Raw genomic sequence first — 24,595 nt, 5'->3', positions numbered from 1 at the left:
AACAAAGTAAAAGTCTGAACATAACTCTGAATCCAGAACAATGTCCAAGCATTTTACTCTAATCTTTGATCTCTGAATATGAACTTTCTAACTCTTAATTCAACACTTAATGTAAAGTCTTTAAATAGAATGTTATCTTAAGTGAATTATGTGTTACGTAGTGCCAAGAGAATAAGCATGATGTGGGGCCTTTTTTTTGTTTACCACTTTTCCACTGATTGAGTTCCAACTTCTTTGTTCTTGCATGTTCTTTCACAGATTCAACCCCATCTGAACTAAAGATCCACCACATCTCCCAAAATGGATAAGTTTCGTATGATGTTCCAGTTCCTCCAAGCCAACCAGGAATCCTTTATGAATGGGATCTGCGGTATCATGGCACTTGCTAGTGCCCAGATGTACTCGGTCTTCGAGTTCAGCTGCCCCTGTATGCCAGAATACAACTACAGCTATGGGATCGGACTGCTCATCATCCCACCCATATGGTTCTTTCTTCTAGGGTTTGTGTTGAACAATAATGTGTCAGTGCTCGCGGAGGAATGGAAAAGACCAATAGGGAAACGGCACAAGGATCCAACGATCCTTCGCTATATGTTTTCCTCAATCGCACAGAGATCCTTGATAGCACCTGCAGTGTGGGTCTCCGTCAGCCTCATGGATGGGAAGAGCTTCCTCTGTGCTTTCAGCATCAACTTGGACATTGAAAAGTTTGGGAATTACAGTGTCATGAACGGGTTGACAGAAACAGATAAGCTCAAACTCCTGGCCAGGATTCCATGCGAAAAGTTATTTGAGCACCATGAAATACGAGAGGCAGCCTCGCGATACATCAAGTGTATATCACAGGTACCAAGAGGATTTTATTTTTTCACTTTTTTGTGAATGATGTTAAACTGAGGGCATGCTTTGACAGAGACAGGTTAAACACTTATAAAGACCAAACTTCACTTAAATGGCACGGTTGATTAGCGTAGGAGGCCACCATGTGATGATTAAGTATCTGTGCTAAGGCTAAGTTCTTAACAGCAACCTGGGTAGAGATCCGACCTGCAGCCCTTTGCTGAATGTCAAAGCTATTTATTTACATCTTCTCCCCATAAAAAAGCACCAACATTGTTGAACAAAAATAAGTTACTGCTAGCATGTTTTTTGAAGATGTGGGTTCAGCAAAGCTAGCTAGCTAACCAAGACAACATGGCTAAATTGTAATTGCTAGATAGTAACAAGAGCATTCAATATTATAGCTGAATAGCCTTGCCTATTCATTTTTGTAATGCACTGTAGACATGAATACTCCCCCTTGAGTCCTTTTCAGAACAAGGGGTAGAGTTGCATTGCAAAAAACCTGACAAAAAAACAAGGATGGTGCAATAATCTGTTAGCTTGTTTAAAAATATTTGTTTTAACAAAATGTGAACATTGACCACCTGATTTCTGTCTTGCTTGCCTCTCAGGGCAACTGTACCATAGCTACCCTCTCCTTTGAAAATAACAATAATCAAACTGTTTTTCTATTTTTCTACTTTGTAAATCAACAGAATTCATTATTGAGCACATGATTCTTGTCTATAAAAGGCACAGGTGTAAATACAACTAATAATGTAAAGATTAATAGAACATAATAAAGTAAATAGTCGGATTAATCAGTTGATTTACAGTAAGGGTCTCCAACAGTTGGGAGACTTTAAGCTATCCGTTTTTTTAACACAGCATATGATGGCGAAGCATCTTACATTTTCTTTGCTCCATTCCTCAAAAACTGTAGTTAACCTAAATCTGCACCAGACTCTAGCTTTGCACTTTGAGTTCACTGAAGCTTTCCTCTTCGCTTATTAGAGTGATAGATAAGCCTCTAAATGTATTATTCACGGCACTGGGACCTATTTCAATCCATCCAAAAAACACCCACTCTGTTCTTTAAGTCTTTGATCAGCCGCAGGCCATATTATACAGGCTTAAAAGTAAGATGTCTCTGAAAAGTCTATTGATATACAAATTCTGTTAATGAGCTATGGAACTGTCAGGAAGCTCAGTGAGATGCTTTTTTGGTCACGTATCCTCCTGGGACCCGAGGAAAAAAGTGTCTTCCAATTTCCTTTTTTTTGTGATTTCCTACCTATTTAGGGTTAAAAAAACATCTTGCAATTTAGACTTTTTTTATTTTATTTTATTTTAAAATGTTACAGTATGTCCACTGTAGAGGACGTCGGGACCATATTAGTTTGAAAAGACAGCCAAAATTAACAGATAGACTATGTAAAGTATTATGGTTATAGAGTGATATTAATACAATAATACATTCACCTTTATTTAAAACATGAATAAGTAACTGATCTGAACATTGCTGTTTATTTGGTCACTAAAAAACTAGTTTGGTTTTTGTTGAATCTTTCCAGATCTTCAAAGACTTTGTAGTCAATGTAGTGGGAAAAGTACCTCATTGACTCCAGTCGGCACGGGCTGTAGGGTCATCTTGACTAGTTGTATGGATGTGGTCTCCATTTGACCATGCTCATAGAAACAAAGCTTGCATTCCTGAGGCAATTCTCATTTTTCATGGCTCCACTTAAAATAAAAACAACAATAAGACATACGTGCTACTCTTGGCCCACAGAGGGCCATGTCTTTCCAGCTCGTCCCTATCTGTCTCCCTGTCTGTATCTGTGCGCTCATGGAGCCTCCTGCATCTTTCCTCCCCTTCTTCTTGACCCTCTTCTATCCCAGGTGTGAAATCCTCATCTCTCTCATCATCTGAGAGCTCCAAATCTGAATCTCCCTTAACTATCTGTTACAGAAAATGTCTGCTTCAGTTCCGTCTCCTGCAACAGTATTGAGTCATTAAGTCCATGAAGATGGTCCTGACGTCCACTAGAATGGACATTTATAAAAGGGCTGTTATTTGAAAACTTGAATTATTTAATTGCTTTCATAACAAATTATATAGTTCCTCACATGTTAATAAACAAGAACATGTATGATTTTAATGGAAAAAATTACAATCATTCAACAATATTTGACTTCTCCTCCTGCTTCTATAACATTTTGTTTTTGGTATGCCAGCCATTTTGGATGAAAAGAAAGAGGAACTTCCCAGCATGCAATTTTAACCAATGACATATCACTGGAAAGACCAGGATGTCCTCTGTACATCAGGGATTGATAGAGTAGCTCAAAAGACTCAAAGGAGATGCATGTTAACAAAATGTCCACTACAGTGGACATTTTCAATGGGCTGGGTCCCAGGAGGGTATAGGACAATTTCACTTCAGTATCTGCAAGAAGACAAACCCAACTCAATATTAATCAAAGGCCATCTTTCTTTTATCTACTTTCGTACAACTTATTATCATTAATGAGTGCTCAGAATTGGGGTCATTTTGGCACACCAAAACATTTGATAGTATCTATTTTTTACAGGCATGTGGATGGATGTTTCTGCTAATGATTACCTTAACGGCCTTCCTGATCCGAGCTATTCGTCCATGCTTTTCTCAAGCTGCCTTCCTCAAGACCAAGTACTGGTCCCACTACATCGACGTTGAGCGCAAGATGTTTGACGAGGCTTGCAAGGACCACGCCAAGAGTTTCGCCAAGGTTTGCATTCACCAGTACTTTGAGAACATCAGCGGGGAGATTCAAACCCTCCACCACCATCGCACCACCGGCAAGGACGACAGCGACGACGGAGAGGAGGATAAGAGGAGTGACGAAGAAAAACTTATGGGTATCAGAGCGCAGGATGACATGAATAAGGTTTTATGGAACTGGCACACCTGTAAGCCAGCTCTGGCTCTGAGAAAGGAACAAATGGAGGGTGAAAACAATGGCAAACTGAATGGGAACGCCAAGGGAGCTGCCAATGGATTAGTAAATGGACACACCCATGAAGTGGCGAAAAAGGAATGGGCGGTTTATTACAGTAAGGTCTGAAACGTTCAAGAGGATAAGAAGAGCTTGCATTGGCTCGTATTTGACTTTCAGAATTATTTTTGTTTCTATTAGATAGTATTATTAATTTGTCAAAGTCAGTTAGAATATACAAATTAATCGCGATATATATTTTTGACTGATGGCATTAATTTAACATGACTGTCAACATAATTCTTGTTCACATTCATTTCAGCCAAATTAAAAAGATGTCTAGTGCTGGGTGCCCACCTGTTTTCTTTTGTCCTTTTCCCTTATATCAAATGTATTTTAGCTAAAAGTGATGAATTACTGTAAAACAATGTGCCGCGGCTCTCTGTGGGAAAGGCCTTGGCAATAATCTGAAGTCTGTAAAGTGTAGCCTGCCGAGCTGCTGTGTCAGGCTGGTAGTAAAACATTATAACAACACACTGGAGAGTTTTGTTGATTGACAACGCTAGTTAATGTTTGTGTTGCTCTTAATTGCAAGCCACTATAAATATCTCCAGGGCAAGGAAAAGTGGTGTGTGGACATCCAGGCAGACTCTGCTGCTCCTTGCATTATAAAAAGGGACCTTGTTAAGAAAGAAAGAAGTAATAACACAATCTGTCTCCTAGAAATAAAAAGATGAATTCATACCAAGAAAACACTCTTTCTAAATGCAATACACTCATATGTTTTGTTGCTACAGACTTGCTTTGTTTGGGAAGACTAATAGCATATGGTAGCTAAAGCTAGCTAGCTTGATATTGCTGTTCAACCAACGTTACTTAAGTAGATTTCAATTTGCACATTTTTGGTTAGTTTGACCATTAATCATTTGTGTTTATTTTCAAAAGACTGAAATAAACTGGGCACCTTACTATACTTGCTATAACTAACAACTAACTTTGAAAATGCTAGTATTCTGTATGGAGTTTGGGTCGGTCAGGGCTATGCTAACATTGTAGATGCTATTTCAACAGTAAAAAATAATGTTGCATTTGGTGTAAACAGATCACAATACTACATGTTATCCTTTTATATTACCCAGTAACTGCCACTTGAGGCCACCCAAGCAAGACTTAGAGTTATTTAGCCTAAATGTATTAATCACAATAACTGAAAACTCATCTCTTTCGACTCCACTTCGAGCGATAGAATTACTAACAAAGAATTGCTAACAAAGAATTGCTAACAAAGCACTTATATATACTAATAAAGGGCTGCCTTATCTAAAGCCAGTTGAGTAGCACTTGAAATGTTTTAGCTCTATGAAACCTGATGTACTTATATGATTCTGTTTTCTTCAAGTTTGTATCTTGTTGGTCGAATGCACTTATTGTAAGTCGCTTTGGATAAAAGCGTCAGCTAAATGAAATGCAATGTAATGTACTGAATTGAATCACTAGAATCAGTCTCGGCTTTCAAAAGTATCAACTTTTTAATTCGAACCTATATGTTATATAATTTATTAGGCCTTGAAGCAAATTTCTAGCCTCTAACCTTGTTATTCGACATAAACCTGCAATGCTGCTGTATTACCAATTTGGCAAAGCTATGATTTATGCAAAACAAAAAAAGGTTGGGACAGCCAAAATAATTTACATGTCACTAAGAAAACAAGCCCAACATTTGCATCTCTCTTGCACCCTCATTTTGTTGTGCCCAGCTCAGTCAGTCACTGCTTGGTAAAACATTAAGGATTTTTTTTTTGGAGAGAGACTCCCTCTGGATGAAACTTTGGGATTTTAGCCTTTGCAGAACATTTACATGAACAAAAACTATAACTCACTACAGTGAGGGGTAAACCCAAACAGCATAATAGGGCCTCTTTAAGAGCCTGAATCTGCAAAGTAAGTTAAGTTATCAAATACATGTAGTGGGGTAAAAAGAATATTACTGGCCTCCAAATGTTGTAGAATAACCTGACAATACTAATGTAAAGTACTAGTACTTCAAAATTGTATCTCAGTAGAATTCTTAAGTTAATATACTTTCCGCCACTGTTCTCACAATCTGTACATCTTCAGGAAGCTGTTGTTGAGAATAATGTGTTTCATCATATTTCACAAGAGGGCGTGCTGTTAACAAAACCACCATCCTCCACAAGCTAACAATGAGAACCAACCCTGCAGCTCCAACAACACACTTCCCATCGGATTCTGAAACCTGTAAACACCCAACAGTGCATGCTTTGTACAGGAACAGTGTTTATATGCTCATGCATCTGTGCACTCAATCCAGCTGTTCCTGTATTCAGAAGTAATGTCATGAAAATGGCATGGATCTCATCGAATCCTCCCCTCCTCCCCCCCTGGGGATTGGTGAAGTAGCACTCCCCTTGACCGTCTCACAACTCGCCCAGTAGCCCAACAGCTGTTCTTCCCCCAGCCAAGGCCGCTGGTGTGGGGGAGGATGGACGTCTTTGTCCAGACTGTGACTTTTTTCTCTCTGTGTCTACCATTTTTCCTTCTCTAGTATTTCCTTACTTCCTACTTTGTTCCCTCTATCCACAGATTCCTCCTCCCCATCTTACCTTCCTCCTTCTCCCCTTGCAAAAGAGTGACAAGATGTTTATATATAGATCAAACCAAGCAAACATGAATAACAATCTGCTCCAAAAATACAACCGTGTGTACAAGTGAAGGAAGGAAATATTGAATGATGTGGCGTCTTCTGCTTCTTATGCTGACCTCCACTCCTCCCACAAATGGCTTTGTTATGGTTGTCAGGACATCTGGGCATGCTGCTGACCGTGGCCTCCCTCGACATTGCTGCAAACGTCTCTCTCTCTTCCCTCGCTCTCACACACACACACACACACACACACACACACACACACACACACACACACACACACACACACACACACACACACACACACACACACACACACACACACACACACACACACACACACACACACACACACACACACACACACACACAGCAGCATGCTTGCAGGCGCCCTATTCGTCAGTGTCTGGCTCATTCTGCCTTCCTTCTGCCTACAGATTGGAGGACAGAGGGAGCGAGGGAGGGCTGAGGGAGAGGAGAGTTGCGAGGCAAAACAGCTGGTCACATGAGCACAGATCTGTTTACAAACCCAAGGCAGAGCAGAGCAGGAGCAAGGGGAGGAAGGGAAAGGCAATCTGTAGTCTCTCTGTCAATCTCTCTCTCTCTGAGCATCATCCTGGATTGAAAAGAGGAAGAGGGGAAGCCTGCCATGACAAAGCCAGCTGGAGGTTTGGAGAGTCTGAACACGACACACGCAGACACACTCCTGCACACACTGCGCCTTTGTTTTTTTTCCTCAATTGAAGGAGCAGATGGTTAGAGGGAGAGTAGGATCCCCCCCACCCCACACTGCACACAAAAACACACAAAAACACCAAACCCAGCAAGAGGACTGTTGTTGACTGCATGGAGCTGTGCTCACTTTGTTTGGGCTTTGAAGGGAGCACATCTACACTGAGGAGGAATACCCACTGCAAGATCAGAGGACTGGAGGAGGAGGAGACAACAGAGGAGAGGGGGTTGAGACTTGTGAAAATCCTCGGTTAAAAAAGCAGCTTTGGGGAGGAAGACAAAGCGTAGACTAATGCCAGATAATTACCTTCATTGGACGAGGACTGTCATTTTAAGCGGTGGGTGTCATTGAATCTGACCAGGGGACGACACTGCAGACGCAAAAAAGAAGTCTAAGAGGCCCATTTCTACTGAAAATGTAAGTATTTCCTGTTTCTGAGCAGCCTGTGTGGTTTATTTATGACATTGTGTCTGAGTGAGATTCAGCTTTCCAACATAACAACTCGTGAATAACACATAGTATGAGGTATCTGCAAAAATAATCAACAATATTTCTTTGTTTCTCCTTCTCCCCCATGTAATGACATCATCCTCGCTGGGATCCAGGAGCACATGAGGTCTCCAGTCCCGGTCCAAACCCCAGTACCAAATCTCCCAGTCTTTACACGGAGTGGTTAATCCAGATTTGGGGAATGCTGGGCAGCACAGACTGCTGAGCCAACAAAACTGCACCTCCCTGAGGATTTGTGGAATCTGAGTAAATCTGAAAAATCTTGATGGTTGTTTTTTCAGAGGAGCAGTCTGACACAAGCCAACAAAAGGACTGAATATTAGGCTCCAAACAGAATCCTGTTTCCGGAGCTCCAGCCCACGAGCTTGGCTACCCTCCAGCCTTCTCCTGACAGGGCCTGCATTTACTGCTGCTACCCTGGGAGTCAAATTTCATGCAACTATTCCAATGGTGTAACGGTAAGTGAGTGGATTTCTCTGCTGTCTGCAAAATACACAAGAGGTGGTGGCGCGTGTCCTAACTTGTATATCTCGTAGAGTCAGTTACTCAGCTTTCTGCTCAGTTTATGGGATCCATGTAATGGGTGTACTTGTGAAAGGGAACATTTCTGAGAGAATGCAGATCAAATATAAAAATAACTCAAGGTCATGTTTGTTTGACAACCATGACAACCGAAACTGAAGATATTTATTCTCTAAATTCCCTAAGAAGAAGACAAAACGTACTCAAACCACAATTGGACCTTGAAGACTGGCTGCTGGAGCTTTAATGTAGAAGACAAAAGGAGGACTATGACAGCACTCACTTTGACTATTTATAATTATTATTTATAGACATTAAAGGCCCTTTTCAGCGTGTATTCTGGTCATTTTCAATCCTACGAAGTTTCGTACATGTGGCAATATTAACTAGACAAAATGGAGTGCTGTCCTGGTCTCTTCTTTTATTCCCTAACTTTTTTATAAACTCTTGTTTTGTTACCGTCTACTGATTCTGAAGTGCATCCAGGATGTTCATAATTGTATCTCTCATTATGCTATCCTAGGTCTTCCCTACAATAAACCCCCCTCTTCCCCTGTAAATCCCCCAACCACCCAGCCATGTCAAATTATCCACCCCATACCCCCCACGATGTGCAAGCTGTACCCATTCATTCCCTCTAAAGAGAGACACATGGACCTCGGGGCTGGCAAAGAACATCCTTGCTGCAAATTAATAGGAACACATGCGGCCTTTGGAAGTGGGGCTTCCTCCGCTATTGTTTTACCAAATGGTCCTTTAGTCCCTGGAGTTTAATCTGTTTAATATATACCCCCAACCCCTACCACCTGCAACACACACATTTCAGACAGCACACATACCTATCCTCCATCCCTCAGTGCTGACACACACACACACACACACACACACACACACACACACACACACACACACACACACACACACACACACACACACACACACACACACACACACACACACACACACACACACACACACACACACACACACACACACACACACACACACACACACACACACACACACACACACACACACACACACACACACACCAGTCACATCTATAGAGTCTGTGGAACAGATGGCGGTGTGGCGGAAGTGGTGTCTCTCCTCCATGTTTGTCTTGTTCACAGCCAATTAACGTGCAGTCCAGTGATCGTCTCAGTTTCCACCACAGTGCCAGTCACAAGCTCCCTTGAAACACCACACACCAAAATAATTGTATTAAAAAAAGACCAGTCACGTATGGTTTAAGTTTTGCAACAAATACCAAAATCAACAATGTCCTGCTGCCCTTCCAGGATGCCATTTTTTCCTCATCACCAAACAATTTATATTTTTTACTGCTTGTAAATAATATAGGTTTTCTTAACTCAACTGCTCGCTAAACTCATAACGATTGGCTGTTCAAATTGCACATTTTAGGCTACTAATTTAAGCCTGCACTGTAATGCTGGACTGGATACTGTTAGATCTTAGGGTGCTGTGTTTGACAGGAAACAATTAGGTTGCCAGACAGTTTTCTCAGTAGCTCTCTATTTTCTGAAGTAAAATTCAGTTTAAAGGATTGAGTTTGTAAAAATAGCTGAAAATACAGAAAGCTACACTTCGTCCCACATCATGACTGCTTCTCTAAATATGAACAATATTGGATTTTAAAAACAAAGAATATGTATTGAACTAAACTTTGACCCTACAAGTTAAGAGTTACCAGTATGTAATCTGTATCTGTTAACTCTTCCTGTCAGGATGCCTGTGTGGTTTGGGTTCTCAGCGCTCTGAACACTAATGCAGCATGACGTCTGACATCTATCACCTCCCGCTCAACGTATACGTCATTGTGCTGGGCATCGGCCTTTTTGTCTTTATGCTGAGCCTCATCTTCTGCTGCTACCTTTTCAGGTAGGTTTAGGGGGAATGTTGACAGGGTGACTGTGAAAATCTGGGGAGAAAGTGAGAAAGGTAGCTGCATGAGAAATGTGGGGGAAACAGAAAGTACAAAAAGTAAAGTGGTGTCATTGGGTAGGCCTACAGCAAGAGTGCAACCTTAATGTGTGAGCTATCATGATGCAAATGTATGGAGTGTTGCCCTGCAGAGCTGTCAAATATGCTAAATATGGTTTATAATTGTATGATTAGAAAACAAATACAAAAATGACTTCATTATTTATAGTTTGTTCACTACATTTATATCAGGCACCATGTCAAAAAATATAAATTAAAAAAAGAAACAGTGCTTTGTACCAGCTTAATTCAATCTGTCCCTGTGCTATGATAATGTTTACATCTTAAAACATGCAACAAAAGTAAGGCTATTAATTAAAAATCGCCAAGTAATAGAGATTGAGACTGATAAATCGGCCTGTTTTCCTTAAAAGGTTGTAAAACTCACAAAAAGCTACCTGCCAAGCACCAAAAAGCAGACAATAGTTAGCAACAAACTAGCTGACCAGCTAGCTACAGCCAAAACAACTACAAGACGAGTCAATGTTTGACTTACATTTATCAGGTCCGCACAAACACAAATCCAAATAAATTCTAGTTTGGCCTTACTTCAGCAGGAAGTGCAAATAAGTAACTGTTTACAAAAATGTTCGCCTTTCATCAAGTGGTATAACATCAATGTTGTATTTTAAATTTGCGCTACCCCCATGTGGCAGATGTGAATACCACATAAAGGACTCAAGACTTGCACATGTTGTGCAGTTATTATAAATGGCACAATGATACAACCAATAAATCATTATCAGTTTTTAAACAGTATTATATAAAAATTATATGATCAAAAATGTTATCAATTGAGTTAAGACAGTTTCTTAAAATGTGTAGGCACTAGGCTATAGTGCCGGTTCATCCAAAGTTATTAAATTATACTAAATTGCTTGTTGATAGGACAATATACTGAGGTTTGATGTACTTTATTAGTTCCTTTAAGTCAGTTTGGCCTGAAATCCCCATATATAAAAGGACATCATCTTATGACCCCTACTCACCGGTTGCATGTCTGTAGTAAAGTGAATCAGTGATTTTCATTGTTGATTACCTCAAAATGGGGTACAAATGAAGGGTAGATTTGGATGGAAAACTGGCTTGGCTACTGAGGGTTTAGTATCTGGGTGGTAAACAAAATAGATCACAATGGAGTTAGGGCCCCGGCCCCCAGATTGTGAACCACTGAATTAAGTTACAGCTATTACGCCAATCTTTTCTACCGTACAGATGTTGTTCTCTCTCTGCCACTCTCAGGTTGAAACAACAGGGAACAAGGGAGCAGTTCAGCTACAATGAGGTATGTCCCTGCAGTATATGTCACTATGGTTGAACATGTAACACCCGCTTCTGAGGCTGGTTATAAATACTACTATAGCATTTCACACCATTATTGTCAACTGTGAAACATAACACCACCCTTTATAGATGACCTTGTCTTCATCGAGTGTCCTTACCTGCCCTCTGATTCAAAGCTGTCCCTCCAGCTGCAGTGTGAACAAGCCTGATGTGGTGATCTGGGAACAGGGTGTCACAATGTAGCGTGGTTACAGTTGATGAAAATATGTTCAGCCTCTTTGAAGGTTCAACTCCAACCATCTGTATTATGTATTCATTATGATCTTTTTTTTATATGAAAGATAAAAATATCACAAACAGGAGTACAAACCACTCCTGCTGACTCCCGTCACACAGGCAGATTATTGAAGCCATCTGAAGTGTTTGTTTTACACCATCGATTTTCTGCAAGAATAATAGTGCTGACACATCCTTCACATGACACAATACTTCAGTCCTTTTCATATTTTTAACCATAGGTGGTGCTGAAGGGAGCCAGCAAGAAACTGAGCCTTCTCGGAGTAAGTCATTCTTTCTGCAAACAAAAGCTCATACACATCACTTGTGCTTAATGTATATGTTATGACCTGGCAGCAGTACACATATGTTACCCACACTGTTTCCACTCCAGCTCAGATGACACATTATGAGCTGGGAGGGTTCGGTTAGTTAACTAAATCAATTTCTCCTCTCAGATGTGATTAACATGCAGCACACACTCAAGATGTCCTCAAAAGATCTTGTAACTCAAATGCCGCCATTTAAAAAAAATGTGAGAGGGCCTACTCTGCTCTCTCCTTGTGGCAGAATTTAGGACTCCAGGAATAACTGCACTCATTCAATATGCATTATAAAAAGATCCCTACTCTGTCTCTTGTGATTGCTCAAAAGATGGCTTTTGCAATTTCGTCTGCCTTTCCAGGGCAGTGGTGGTCAGCCGTCATTTTTTATTAACTGTCCAACCTCTGCCTATGTACAAGATCTTATGATCCCTTTTAATAGAGAACATAGTTAAGGTAAAGCATTATTTGAAAACAGACGCTTTTACTTATGCTTTGCTCAAAATCTACGTCAGATGAAATTGATCTACTACTGAAATGTACCTTACTTACAAATGGCAATGTTATTGGCTGTTGTGAGATACAGGCCCCCAGTTTAATACAGGTTAGGGGAAAACACAATAAATGTAATGAAATGTAGATTAATGAACTAACCTTGATGTTTTTTTCACCCTTGCAGCAAACCTGTGCAGTGTGTCTGGAAGAGTTCAGGACCAGAGATGAACTGGGAGTGTGCCCATGCTCACATGCATTTCACAAGAAGTGAGTTTAACTACAATTGAAAATAGAAAGCTTATTCGCTTTCTGGGCAATAGTAATATGAGAAGATGCTTTTGTTAAAATGGTCAACGGTTAGCTTAGCTTAGCTTTAGGACTGGACAGGGAGAAATAGTTAGCCCACCTGCAGCCGTCGCTCTTACCCAAGAGGTAATCATTCAGATATAGTCCAGCACAAAACTACAACTTGTTTGTTTACACCTTGGATTTGTCAGGTATGTAGGCCCAATGCTGCTTGTAAAAGAAAAACGAAATATGGAAACCAGCATAAAAAAAGATATAACCTACTACTAATATCTAGTATTATATATTTGATATATATTTATATTTTTCTTTCGAAATTCAAGTTAATTTAGTAAGAATGTCAAAATTATATGGCCTATACAAGAAAGCTTTCTAAAGGTTTTTAAAAAGGTAATTTTTTGTAATATATATAGTTACGACTTCAATATTTGTATATACTTATTTATTACTTTCGAGTTTCACATAATGACTTGCGTAATCTTTCTTTCCATCACACTGGCTTAAATGGGCTTCCATATATGCTGAGTAAACAAACAATATATGGCATTTAAATAGTGAGCTGTGGAGGAACTTGGATAGATTTCAAAGCAATTTTAGCAATCATGCTATTGGCTGTAGCTTGCCCTGCACACTTGAGTGGTATTAGATATGTTCAACTATGACAAGAAAGAGAATAAGTGTATTTCTTAAAATGACATACTCTTTTATAATGCTGAATTGAACAAACACTTAAAAGGCAAATATCTATGCACAGTTTTCACCAAGATTTGTCAGGTTGAAGACAAATATTTAGTTACATTATTCAGTAAGTCCAACAGATATAAAAGTACATTTCCGCAAAAAAGTAAACAAGTTATGTTTATGGGATCAAATATGTTATTCAGGTATAGTAAATGACATATAACATGCATTTAGTTTGTGAAAAGCTACTCATAATTAACATGATTTTTTTCATCACAATGGTAGAATTGGGCTTCCTTACAAAACTTAGATACTTATAAGTAAATACATCTTTGTTGATATATTAATTTCAGCAAATAAGGATTCTTAAGAGTGTTGTCCTAAACTAGATTAAATTGTTCCTTTTTTTAAGAAACTTTTTTTTGTCCTGTCAGGTGCCTGCTCAAGTGGCTGGAGATCCGCAGCGTCTGCCCCATGTGCAACAAACCCATCCTCCGGCTCCACACAGACGCTCCCCAGGGTTCAGAGGGTCCGCTGGATCCGGAGGAGGTGTGAAAGAGCTGTGTGAGAGGAAACCGAACTCCCCTTACAGGAAACACACACATTAAATACACTAGGGATGATGGACAGCGGTCATCTTAAAGACATCTCACAGGAAATGTTGATAATGATCCCAAAGTGGCCGCCCTGCTGCTGACCTTTGAGCAATACGCCTTGATGGGAATTGGATATTGACAGCGCCAAAATGACTTGGTCAGATCAGTCAGGGAGTGAGTGGATGAATAGGATCTTTTCATTAAAAAAAATTAGCTCCTAGTTCAACTTCCATATTGCACTGTTCACCAAAAAAACCAAACATGACAGGAGCCATATTAGAGAGCAGGATATCATTGCCACTGTCATTGGACGACTAGTGCAGCACTGCCAGAGACGAACACTTCAGGCATTGAGCGGGACTTCAGAGTACAGGATCAGTATGGATACCTCTTATATCTCAGGGGTGTTACCAATACAGCCAGCACAACCCATGTCAAGTCACCCTATAACCCTGTGCCACACATGCATCTTCAATACTGCCAATGTAGGTGAACCGCAGTCAGAGGTAGAGCCACGACCTCCGTCTCAAACTAAGACCAGCGGGATTACAACCATGGCAATTTAAAGTAGACAATATTGTTACAGAGTATGTCCCATGCCCTTTTCCTTATAAAAAGAGACTGATAGAAAAAATAGTCTTGCCTGTATGTATTGTATGTAAACATGTCCCTATATATTGTTATTTTGTATTTGTTGCTTTTAAATAAAACGTTGCGTAATGTATTTTATTGATGTTGGATTTATTGAAGCGTTAGTCATTTTATAGAAACATGCTCCCATAAAAGTTGTTAAAAAAAAAGTTTGGTAACCATTCAAATATGCAGTAATTAATAGTCATCACATTAATTTCTCTCTTCATAGCATTACACACAACATTGCCTAAAATGAAATGTTAAACACAAGTTTGTTTTGACATTTATAGATGGTTACAACTCACTTTACAAAAGTTATGACCTTCAGTCTCCACTACAATAAAAAAAACTAGGTTACAGGCTGAGGAGTTCATAATGTTTAGCAGGGAGCCACACACTTGTTTCCAAACATGTGTGAGGCTCAGATCGTTGCAGTCCACACCGAAACACAAACGTGTGTGTTATGTGTGTGTGTGTGTTTGGTCATTAGTTGGCAGCCTCTGTGCCTTTAGCTTCCACAAACTCCATGGCCTTCTCTTTGACAGCCTGGATGCTCTGCGGGGTGCCGAGCTTCTTCTCGTACTCCAAGTAGCGCTTGAAGAAGAACTTGATCTTTTGCACTGAAACGCTTAAGTGGATCACTCGATCAAAGAGCGCCCTGCAGGAGACAGGAAGTTGGAAAACATCATGAAGAATTCATTATGATTGGTCATAAAACTGTTCTTAAATCACTTAACCGGATGTCCGATTTTCTCGTGTAAACCATTAAAGGGATCATTTAAAAAACAATTAGTATGAGGTCCCTAAAGTAGATGTGCCCAGTTTGGAGTAACAGTCAGAAGTACTGGCATGGGGGATAAGCAATGTACTTCTGTGTTTCTATATTTAAAATGTACAGCTATTTCTATCAGGGAACAGAAGCTGTAATTCGTCTTCTTTTTGTAGCTACTAGACTCCATTGACAAAAACAGTCCTTTTACCTTGCAGAAGATAGAAGTTAGTGGTGTTTCACTGCTTCGTTTGGTTTGTTAAATGTGTTATTGAGGACCAGGCAAATACACTTTCTGCCAGTATGTTTGTCTGATGTACCTGTCCAAAGTAGTACATTACTTTGCTTCCGTGCCAGTACTACGACTCCAAAACTAGGGTTCTGCTGATGGTAATTTACTGACCATGGAAGAGTAACTAACTCCACCTCAAAACATCCTAAGAAACCCTGTAGTTTACACGATAAAGCATCCTTTAGCCACTTAATTTCCCTCTTTATACAAAGAAAATGTCTAGAGATTGAAAATGTTTTAAAAGTGACAATGAGGTGTTAGAGATTAAAGTAGGGTCTTTCGCTCACCTGACTTCCTTCTGCGACCCGTGTTTGACCATGAGGTCGATGAAGACGGACCACAGGTCGGTTCGTTTCGGGTAGCTTGTCAGGATTTTGTCAAACATGGTGCGACCTTTCTCCGAATCACCATAACGGTACTCGAGCTGAGCGAACTTGGTGATCACATCCACACCTGAGAGGAATAGGAATATGGAAAAGGTTAAAACCTATGGATATAAACAGCACGGATGGTAAGGGGGGTTCATTTTTTGTATTATTAGAAAGACCGAATGCATTCTGACATGAGATCTGAAGGGTGGGTGTACAACCGAAAAGAATAACTCAAAATGTTCTATTTCGTATATGGCTTCGCCCTCTAAGGCTATCGCTATTGGGTAATCCCCCTGCGTACCCGCGCAGCACTGAAACACTTGTAGTCCACGCCCACCCACAAGGTGGGCCCCGCCCTCGGGCCTCCTTCCGGTATAAATAGGAAGGAGGCCCGGCAATCTGCTCCCTCTTTTCTTCAGCAAACCAGCACAGTTACTGAAGCACAGAACCATTAAACATCATGAGCAACAACTGCGTCCGAAATTTTCCCTCATGTGGCTCAGGATATATCATGAGCTATGACCAGCACGCAATGTGCGAATCCTGCCTGGGGCCAGAGCACACGGACGCGGCTCTCAGCCAGCAGGTCGCTTGCTCACATTGTGCCCGTCTCCCATCAGCCGACAGGAAGCGAAGAGCGGACGCTCTAGCTGCTGCGGCCGACGAGGACGATTGGCCCGCCCAGGAGCACGTGGACGGCAGCATGTCCCTGGAGCCGAGTGCCGGGCAGGAGTCGGACAACTCCTGCCCCGCCTCCCTCCATGGTTCAACGTGCGGTTCTCTCCTCCCTCCTCTCCCCCGGAGGGGGGAGACAGAGTCGGAGCAGGGGGCTGGTTTGGCGGCCGAGCATGCGGTCCCCTTCTCCGTCGCCACAGGACGGCGCCCTAAGTTGAGCTCCCCCAGAGAGTATGTCGCCCGCCAGGCCGACCGGGTGCACCAGTGTGCCTTTCAGGCGGCGGCGAATATCATCGCGCTGCTCTCCAACTCGGTGGTGACACTGGTAGAGCGGTCCACCACAGAGGCAGAGGGAATCAGCAAGGCGGCCAGCACGGCGCTCACTCTGTGCGCGTCCGTCGCTGTCTCCCAGGCAAGGATTTCCGCGTGAGTGACACAGATCCAGCACTACCTGCAGCACTGTGCAGCAGGCATCTGTTACGGAGACGGCCAGGAAATGCTACTGGACGCTCCAATCAGCCCGTACGGGCTGTTAGGACCCCAGTTCCACGCCATGGTGGAGTCCATGAAAACGGCCGCGGAACAGGCGGACGGCATTCGCCAGCATGTTGGCTGGCTCCAGCCTGCTGAGCGCCCACAGCGGCACCAACGCCTGGAGCAGCCGCAGGGTCCACGCCGGCCGCCAGCAACCGCCTCGGCATCAGACTCGCCCTTCGGCGGCTGCAGGGGCTCCGTCCCACGTCTCCGCTCCCCCGCCACCTCAGAGACAGGGTCTCCCGGCAGCGAGTCAAAGGGGAGTGAGGCTCCCCCGCTCCTGGTCTGCTCCGCGAGAGCCTCCGAGGAAGCAGAGCCGGTAATTAAGCCGGCTGCCATTAATCTGTTGATTAAGTAGACAGCAGGGCTCCCTGCAGAAGCCTGCTGGTTTTAACCCATCGGTTAATAAACCTGCAGAGCTCGCGGCATTACTCCGTCTGAGATACGCCTCCTACACACAGTCATAATAACCCATCAGCGCCGTTATAACGCCTCATGTGGACAGCACTGCACACACCTCCACTCATCCCCTGAGCGTTTACACGCCTCATGATGACAGCCGGAGTGAAACGCAGCGTGTGGAGGCTTCCTCGCAGCCCTTTCGCCTCACGGGCAGCGGCGGCGAGGGCAATGGCGTGGCTCGTCACCATGACGACCAGCACAGCACATCACAGAGAAGCCATAACGGGGGAATGAGCAGTATTCCAGGGCGAGTGCCCCCAGCGGCAGCGCCCGCAGCGCCACGGCGCCAGGGCTTGCTGCAGAAGCCCGCTGGTTTTAACCTATTGGTTAATAAACTGCAGAACTCAATAATTAAGCCGGCTGCCACTAATCTGTCGGTTAATAGCCAGCAGGGCTCGTTGCTAAAGCCTGGTTTTAACCTATCGGTTAATCAATTTCAGAGCACGCTAATTAAGCCGGCTGCCACTAATCTGTTGATTAGTAGACAGCGGGGCTCGCTGCAGAAGCCAGGTTTTAACCTGTTGGTTAATAAACTACAGAGCTCGCGGCATTCCTCTGTCCGAGATACGCCTCGTACACACGGCCTTAATAAACCAATGAGCGCCGTTAATGCCTCATGTGGGCAGCACTGCACACACCTCCATCCATCCCTTGAGCGTGTACAAGCCTCATGATGAGAGTCGGAGTGAGAGGCAGCGTGTGGAGGCCCCCGCGCAGCCCTTTCGGTGCAAGCACACCTTGGGTTGCCTCACGGAAAGCGGCGGCAAGAGCTCTGGCGTGGCGTGGCTCGTCACCATGAGGACCAAAAACACATCTCGAGCACGTGCGCCCGCTCTCAGAGTTTTTCTCAGAGTGGCAGCGCGTGTGTCTGATGGACAATTGGATGAGCAGGCTGATCAGCAGAGGGTACGTCCTGCAGTTCGCCTCTCAGCTGCTCTGCGTTGGCGTCAGCTGGTCACGTGATTATCCCCTTGGGTCTCTTCCAACAGGGGGACTCCAGAGGTGGTTCATTCACTGCAGAAGCCTGCTGTTTTTAAACTATTGCAGGAGGATTCGCAGCTTCTGAACGCAGCCAGGCGGCTGCTGTTCTGGGCGCGCACACACGTTGCTCTCATCAGAGCAATGTATATTCCGGGCGAATTGAACAAAGGGGCTCGCAGAGCGCAGCAGCCGTTTTATGCGAGGAGTACGGAGACTCAGACCTGTGTCACGCGCACTGGCGCCTCAGTGGGATTTGGCTTTGGTGTTACGCACACTAAGCAAAGCCCCATTTGAACCTTTAGACCAGGTTCCCCTTAAAATGTTGTCAGCCAAAGTAGTATTACTTTTGGCTCTATCAGCGAAAAGGGTGAGTGATTTGTCTGCTCTCTCTGTGGCTCCGTCAGGCCTCCGGATCCAAGGAGATGGCAGTTCGGCTGTTTTACGCCCTAACACGGCTTTTATGCCAAAGGTCATCACAAGCTCGTTAGAGTCATGAGTGATCACCTTGGATGGCTTCTTTCCCCCTCCTCACAGGTCGGAGGAAGAAGCTGTCTCATCTCCTCGGTCCTGTGTGCGCGCTGTCCTGCTATGTGGCGCGCACGGCTGCCTTGCGCCATTCTCAGCGCCTGTTTGTGCATTATAGAGAGCGCTCGATCGGGCAGCCTCTGACTGCACAACGGCTGTCACACAGGTTGTGTGAGGCTGTGTCACAGGCATGTCTCCTCTGGGGTGGAGCCCCAGGAGAACATCAATGCGCACTCCACCAGAGGAATTTCCTCCTCCACGGCTTTGCACGGAGGAATGTCAGTGGAAGACATTTGCACTGTTGCATCTTGGTCTTCCCCCTGTTCATTTATTCAATTGTATTTAAGGGATGTCTCCCATTCCTCTCTGACACACCCTGTACGGAGTGTCTTGTCAGAGTGAGTGACGTCAGGGATCCAGCTGTGCGCCTCTCTCCTGCTTCTCGGCACGCGGAGAGCGGCCCTTTTTCCCTCTTATAGGAGGGATGTTCCTTTTTTTCCTCTGACAAACTTTTGGTACGAGTGTCTTGTCAGAGTGAGTGACTTCAGGGATCCAGCTGGGCGCTCTCCTACCTGTCTGACACGCAGAGAGCTGCTGTTCCCCTTCTATGATCGCTGGGCAAGGTGGGACCTTCGTCTCTACTTTCTCACAGCGGCCGGTATGTATTGTTCCCAGCCTTCACCCCGTCGGGAAGATAGGCATGTTTTGCTATGTTCCAGGTACGGTGATGCGCAATTACGCAGGGCACAACAGGCATGGGGTGTTATTTAGCAGGTGTGTCTGTGCTTCTAGTGCCGGGCGGACCCAGTGGGGCGCAGACTACATCATGCTTCGCCCTTAACCCAATAGCGATAGACTTAGAGGGCGAAGCCATATACGAAATAGAACTGAGGTTAACTACTGTAACCCCAGCTTCTATGAGTAAATAGCGCAGCCCTCTAAGCGCTGGGCCCCACTGGCTCTACGAATAGCTGAAGAAAAGTTATTTTGTATGGGAGCAGATTGCCGGGCCTCCTTCCCATTTATACCGGAAGGAGGCCAGAGGGCGGGGCCCACCTTGCGGGTGGGCGTGGACTACAAGTGTGTCAGTGCTGCGCGGGTGCGCAGGGTATTACCCAATAGCGATAGCCTTAGAGGGCTGCGCCATTTACTCACAAAAGCTGGGGTTACAGTAGGTAACCTCAGTTTTGTGACTACGCCTTTGATGTTTGGGTTTCTTACTTTCTTTGGAGGGCAGACTCTTCAGCGCCCTCTGCAGGAGAGCGCTGGCAGCGTCACTCTGACCTTGCTGGAGCAGGAAGGTCCCGTAGCTCAGCCACACCGCCTTACTCTGACGGAAACGCTTCACCATCGTCTTATACAGGCCTTCTGCCTCCTGGAAAAACACATGAGACAGGGACATGTGGACATTAGTGGCTACAGAACAGTATTTTACCATTCGTCTAAACAAATACAGTCAGCAGATCCTATAGTACCTTGTGGTAGAAGAAGTATTTGGATCCTTTACTTAGGTACCAAGTACAAATAATCCACTACAATTAGAAGTCGTGCATTCAAATATATATTAAAGTAAAATATCCAAATATTATGATTACCACATCTTACAACGGGTAGTTCAAGTAAAAAGTGTTCCCCGTCAGAGTTGAAATATTTGTACAAGATGTTTCTGCATTAATAATGCCGTTGTATTTTACTGCTGTAGATGTTTACGGTTGTGCTCATTTAAGTGCTCTACAGGGCTCGACATTAAGGGCTGCCCGATGGCCCGGGGCCATCTAGTATTTAGCTCGGGCCATGAAGCCTCACCTGCTGGTTGCCCGATCGGGCAATCTATTATACCAGTATCATGCAGCTCGCGGATCCAGTAATGAGTGACCCGACAGTAAAACTAAACATATCTATAACTAGTTTAGGTAGTTTGAGAGGTAATTAAAATAGCTACGTGTGATATTCTAACCTGAAGTGTGTGTTTTGTCCGCTCACCGCTGCATGTGATCATGCAGAGCTGCGTGTCGACTCGTCAGCAGCAGCTGATCTCTCTCTCTCCCGTCAGATTAGACTTCACTCGCGTTTATGTCCATATCGATCAGATCTAGCTAGTTCTAGCTAATGATATGACTACCTGCCTATTAAAAGACACTGTGACCTAAACAATAAGTGGCGCTATGCAACTGGGTGAGGCAACAAAGTATAGCGCAGCATTATGCATTTGTTTACATGCCCACCGGAACCCCGAGGCATTAGCAACGGATCAACGCACAATCAACCCATACAGCAGATCTCTTTTTCCACATTAAGTGTTACACATTAGAATGGACTACTCTTGTCTGTCACATACTCTTCTTGTCTGTCACATAAGTGGTGCAACTGAAGCGGTATTGCGCTAAAGGGAAATTATTTTGACCGGACATTTTGACCGAAGAGATTTAGATTTGCTTGCTAACGGGAACTCTGACGTCGCCATTGTGTGTGCGTCGCGGATGCACTCGGCTGCTCGGGTCTGCTCAGTTAGCCTCTGGATGAGGAGGCATTCCTTCGACCAACTTACAGTAGATAACATTACAAATATATTTAACAGGGGCCATAATAGCGTAAATAATGTTTGTTTTGGCAGTTACAACTGAATGTAATGTTTTCTACTTTTTTACATCTGGGAAGGAATTTGCCTTCATCAGATGGAAAGTATCTTGACCAACAACTTAAGTATTTATTATAGCTATGCAGGGCATGCAAGCGAGCAAACACAAACAAGTGAAATGAAGAATACAATTGAAATTGTAATATTGTTGTGGTTCATCTTATAATTCAGTCTATAGAATGCACCAGACAGCATCTAAGACCTGCAAAAATCTAAATGTTCTAGGGGGAGGCCCCCCAAACCCTTCGTGCGTCATTTCGTCCGCGCGCATTTTTCAGGGCAATCTCTATTGGGCTCAGGGCCATCTGTAAATTAGCTTAGATGGCCCACAGGGCCATCTCCCAAAATCCTTAATGTCATGCACTGCTCTATATACACTGTTTGGTAGTTTACTGTGCAGCAATGCATAATACAGGGTATATGCAGGAATCCTGAGGTCAAATGTAATACCTTTTAAGACCTTTTTTAAGACCCTTTCCATACATTTTAAGACCTCATTGCAACTTTGAGTTCTAACCGGTTACATTGGCAACACACTTTACCTCACATTTACTATATTGATTGTAAGATAGCACAACTAAACAGAGTGCAGACAGACTACTGAAGCCTCCTTTCCACATGAACTTCAACCTCTCTGTAAAGGTCAGGTTTAATGCAGTATGCTGCTTTTTTGCTTCTGTAGACTGTGCTCTTTCATTTCAGTAAAACTCCTCAGAAACCAGTATTTGACCAATAAACAAAACAATTGACAAAACTTTGAACTATGAAATTTGGTGAGCTTCAGCGGGGTAATGCCATATAGGAGCTCCCTCTCAAATACCCAGGGGTTAAATTGGGCTGGGGCTGTCCGGGGCTAAGCCCTGGCACATAAGAGGATGCTCTGACGTCATCACCCTCACACATTTGTCATATGTTTACAAAAAACGATATATATGTTAAGACTTTTCTCGTTCTTAATATAGACTATATTTAGGGTCTATATGTGTTGATTTTACTTTAAAATAGCAGATCTCTGTGACCGGATATAGTTTGGCTTAGACCCCGGCCCCACAAGGACGCATACGGTAAAACGCATAAGCAAACGCAAAAAAGTATTCCGTTCACACGCATTCGATTCATTAACGTGTCCGTTCAGACTAGACCCTGGAAATGCTGTAGTACATATGCCAGGCCTGTAAGTGGCACTAATGCCGCCACAAAATACACCAAAATCAACGAAGAACACCCCGGAGCATGGTTGCCATGGTTGCCCTTCTGTTTATTCTCCGCGGTGGACGGCGTGTTCTCCTGCTGTATCTCTCAGGTAGTCCACCAGCAGATGAAAAACACCCACCTCTCCGCCTCTTCCAAGGAACGAGGGAACCGTGCGGCAGTTTCCGTTAAAGAAAATGTTCCGCCGGTCAACATGTCCGTTAAAGTTTAAATCTTCCGTACAAAATTAGAAAAGTGCCGATCAGAGGTCTTCTTTGTTATTTATTGAGCTTTAAAACAAATTGATAACGACTCTGTTCTCTGTATAATAATATAATAATATTTAATAAACGGTGCCTGCCTCTCTTTTCCTCCCCCTCTTCTGACAGCCCAGCAGCAGCAGGAGACGTGGGGAGAGCGAGGCGGGCTCTTTCATCGTTATCAGAAAATGATCATATAGGGCTTACACACGGAGCCGTTGGACCCCCAGAGCGTTGCGTATGCCGGTCTACCCACCTTGGGACCCTCCCCCCCCCCCACAGAGCGTAGCAAGGCAACGAAACTTAAAATAATAAGCAGCATTTTACAGCGCGCTATGCATGGGGCCGCCTTGAGGGGGTTTCCCGACATGTCGTTTCAGTAAATTAAAAGGGTGTTTCATGTTGTCGTTGCTGTGGACCTTCTTAATACCTTGGAAAATACCGTTTAATACTTTTTAATAGCCTTATTTTTCGCTAAATTGACTTATCAACATTTAATACTTCTTAAGACCCCGCGGACACCCTGATAATAACCTTTTGGATTATCATAAGTTTGTTGCATTGCTTTCCTATGAGAACCACATAGTTACACTGGACAGTTAGGGTGCGTAAATAGTTTTCTACAAAGGTACTAAAGCCGTTAGTAAAACAGCAAAGGGAAGGTAAAGGGGAAATACAAAATGTCTACAAGCTCAGCTCTTGAGTAATCATAATCCTTTACTCTTCACTGTCCATCGTACCTTGGTCTTGTCGCACTTTGCGTAGATGTCGGCCAGCTGCTGGAAGACGGGCATGGGCTCGCAGAACTGCAGTGCACGCTCAAACACTTTCTTCAGACTCTCGTCGGTGCCGTACAGGTTCTCCAGGTTCAGCAGCGCCACCCACACGTTCAGCTTCTCCTGCTCCTCTCTGCAGACAGGACAAGAGTTACATAAATATAAATCAATAATATATTATTAAACCTTCCTGGGCACACCCTATTGCAACAGATATGCACATATTATCTTATCAGCCCAAGAAATACTTAATTATTAAGGATTATAAACATTTTTATATATAAAATATGTG

The 24,595-nt window shown here is 43.4% G+C and overlaps 3 protein-coding genes across 3 annotated transcripts in view; 2 read left to right on the top strand and 1 right to left on the bottom strand.

The window, feature by feature from the left end:
• Positions 1-300: 300 nt before the first annotated feature.
• Positions 301-4,460, top strand: calhm1b (calcium homeostasis modulator 1b; the record flags this gene model as incomplete). Its single annotated transcript, XM_079667707.1, has 2 exons — positions 301-846; positions 3,418-4,460. The coding sequence occupies 2 exons, from the start codon at positions 301-303 to the stop codon at positions 3,928-3,930; spliced, it is 1,059 nt and encodes a 352-aa protein (XP_079523833.1). The 3' UTR covers positions 3,931-4,460.
• Positions 4,461-7,187: 2,727 nt separating this feature from the next.
• On the top strand, positions 7,188-14,920 carry LOC307031035 (RING finger protein 122). The gene is made up of 7 exons (XM_079667762.1): positions 7,188-7,616; positions 7,805-8,167; positions 9,980-10,133; positions 11,478-11,520; positions 12,038-12,079; positions 12,798-12,880; positions 14,035-14,920. Exons 3-7 carry the CDS (start codon positions 10,027-10,029, stop codon positions 14,153-14,155), a joined length of 396 nt encoding a protein of 131 aa, XP_079523888.1. The 5' UTR covers positions 7,188-7,616; positions 7,805-8,167; positions 9,980-10,026; the 3' UTR covers positions 14,156-14,920.
• Positions 14,917-24,595, bottom strand: part of pdcd11 (programmed cell death 11) — a 27,779-nt gene continuing 18,100 nt past the window's right edge. The window contains exons 27-30 of the mRNA XM_079667506.1: positions 24,268-24,436; positions 20,660-20,813; positions 16,178-16,343; positions 14,917-15,487 (exon numbers count right to left, since the gene is read on the bottom strand). Of these exons, the coding sequence (XP_079523632.1) occupies positions 15,316-15,487; positions 16,178-16,343; positions 20,660-20,813; positions 24,268-24,436 (661 nt within the window). The 3' untranslated portion in view covers positions 14,917-15,315. The remainder of the gene's footprint in view (positions 15,488-16,177; positions 16,344-20,659; positions 20,814-24,267; positions 24,437-24,595) is intronic.

This window comes from Notothenia rossii (genome assembly GCF_949606895.1).
Source record: "Notothenia rossii genome assembly, chromosome: 1".
Classification (NCBI taxonomy): domain Eukaryota; kingdom Metazoa; phylum Chordata; class Actinopteri; order Perciformes; family Nototheniidae; genus Notothenia; species Notothenia rossii.
This window is presented reverse-complemented; position numbering and strand designations above follow the sequence as displayed.

Bases quoted from the DNA above. Each gene is read 5' to 3' on its own strand.
- LOC307031035 (XM_079667762.1), top strand. From the start codon at position 10,027: ATGACGTCTGACATCTATCACCTCCCGCTCAACGTATACGTCATTGTG. The intron at 10,134-11,477 runs GTAGGTTTAGGG...TGCCACTCTCAG, and splicing joins TTCTGCTGCTACCTTTTCAG to GTTGAAACAACAGGGAACAA. The intron at 12,881-14,034 runs GTGAGTTTAACT...TTGTCCTGTCAG, and splicing joins TCACATGCATTTCACAAGAA to GTGCCTGCTCAAGTGGCTGG.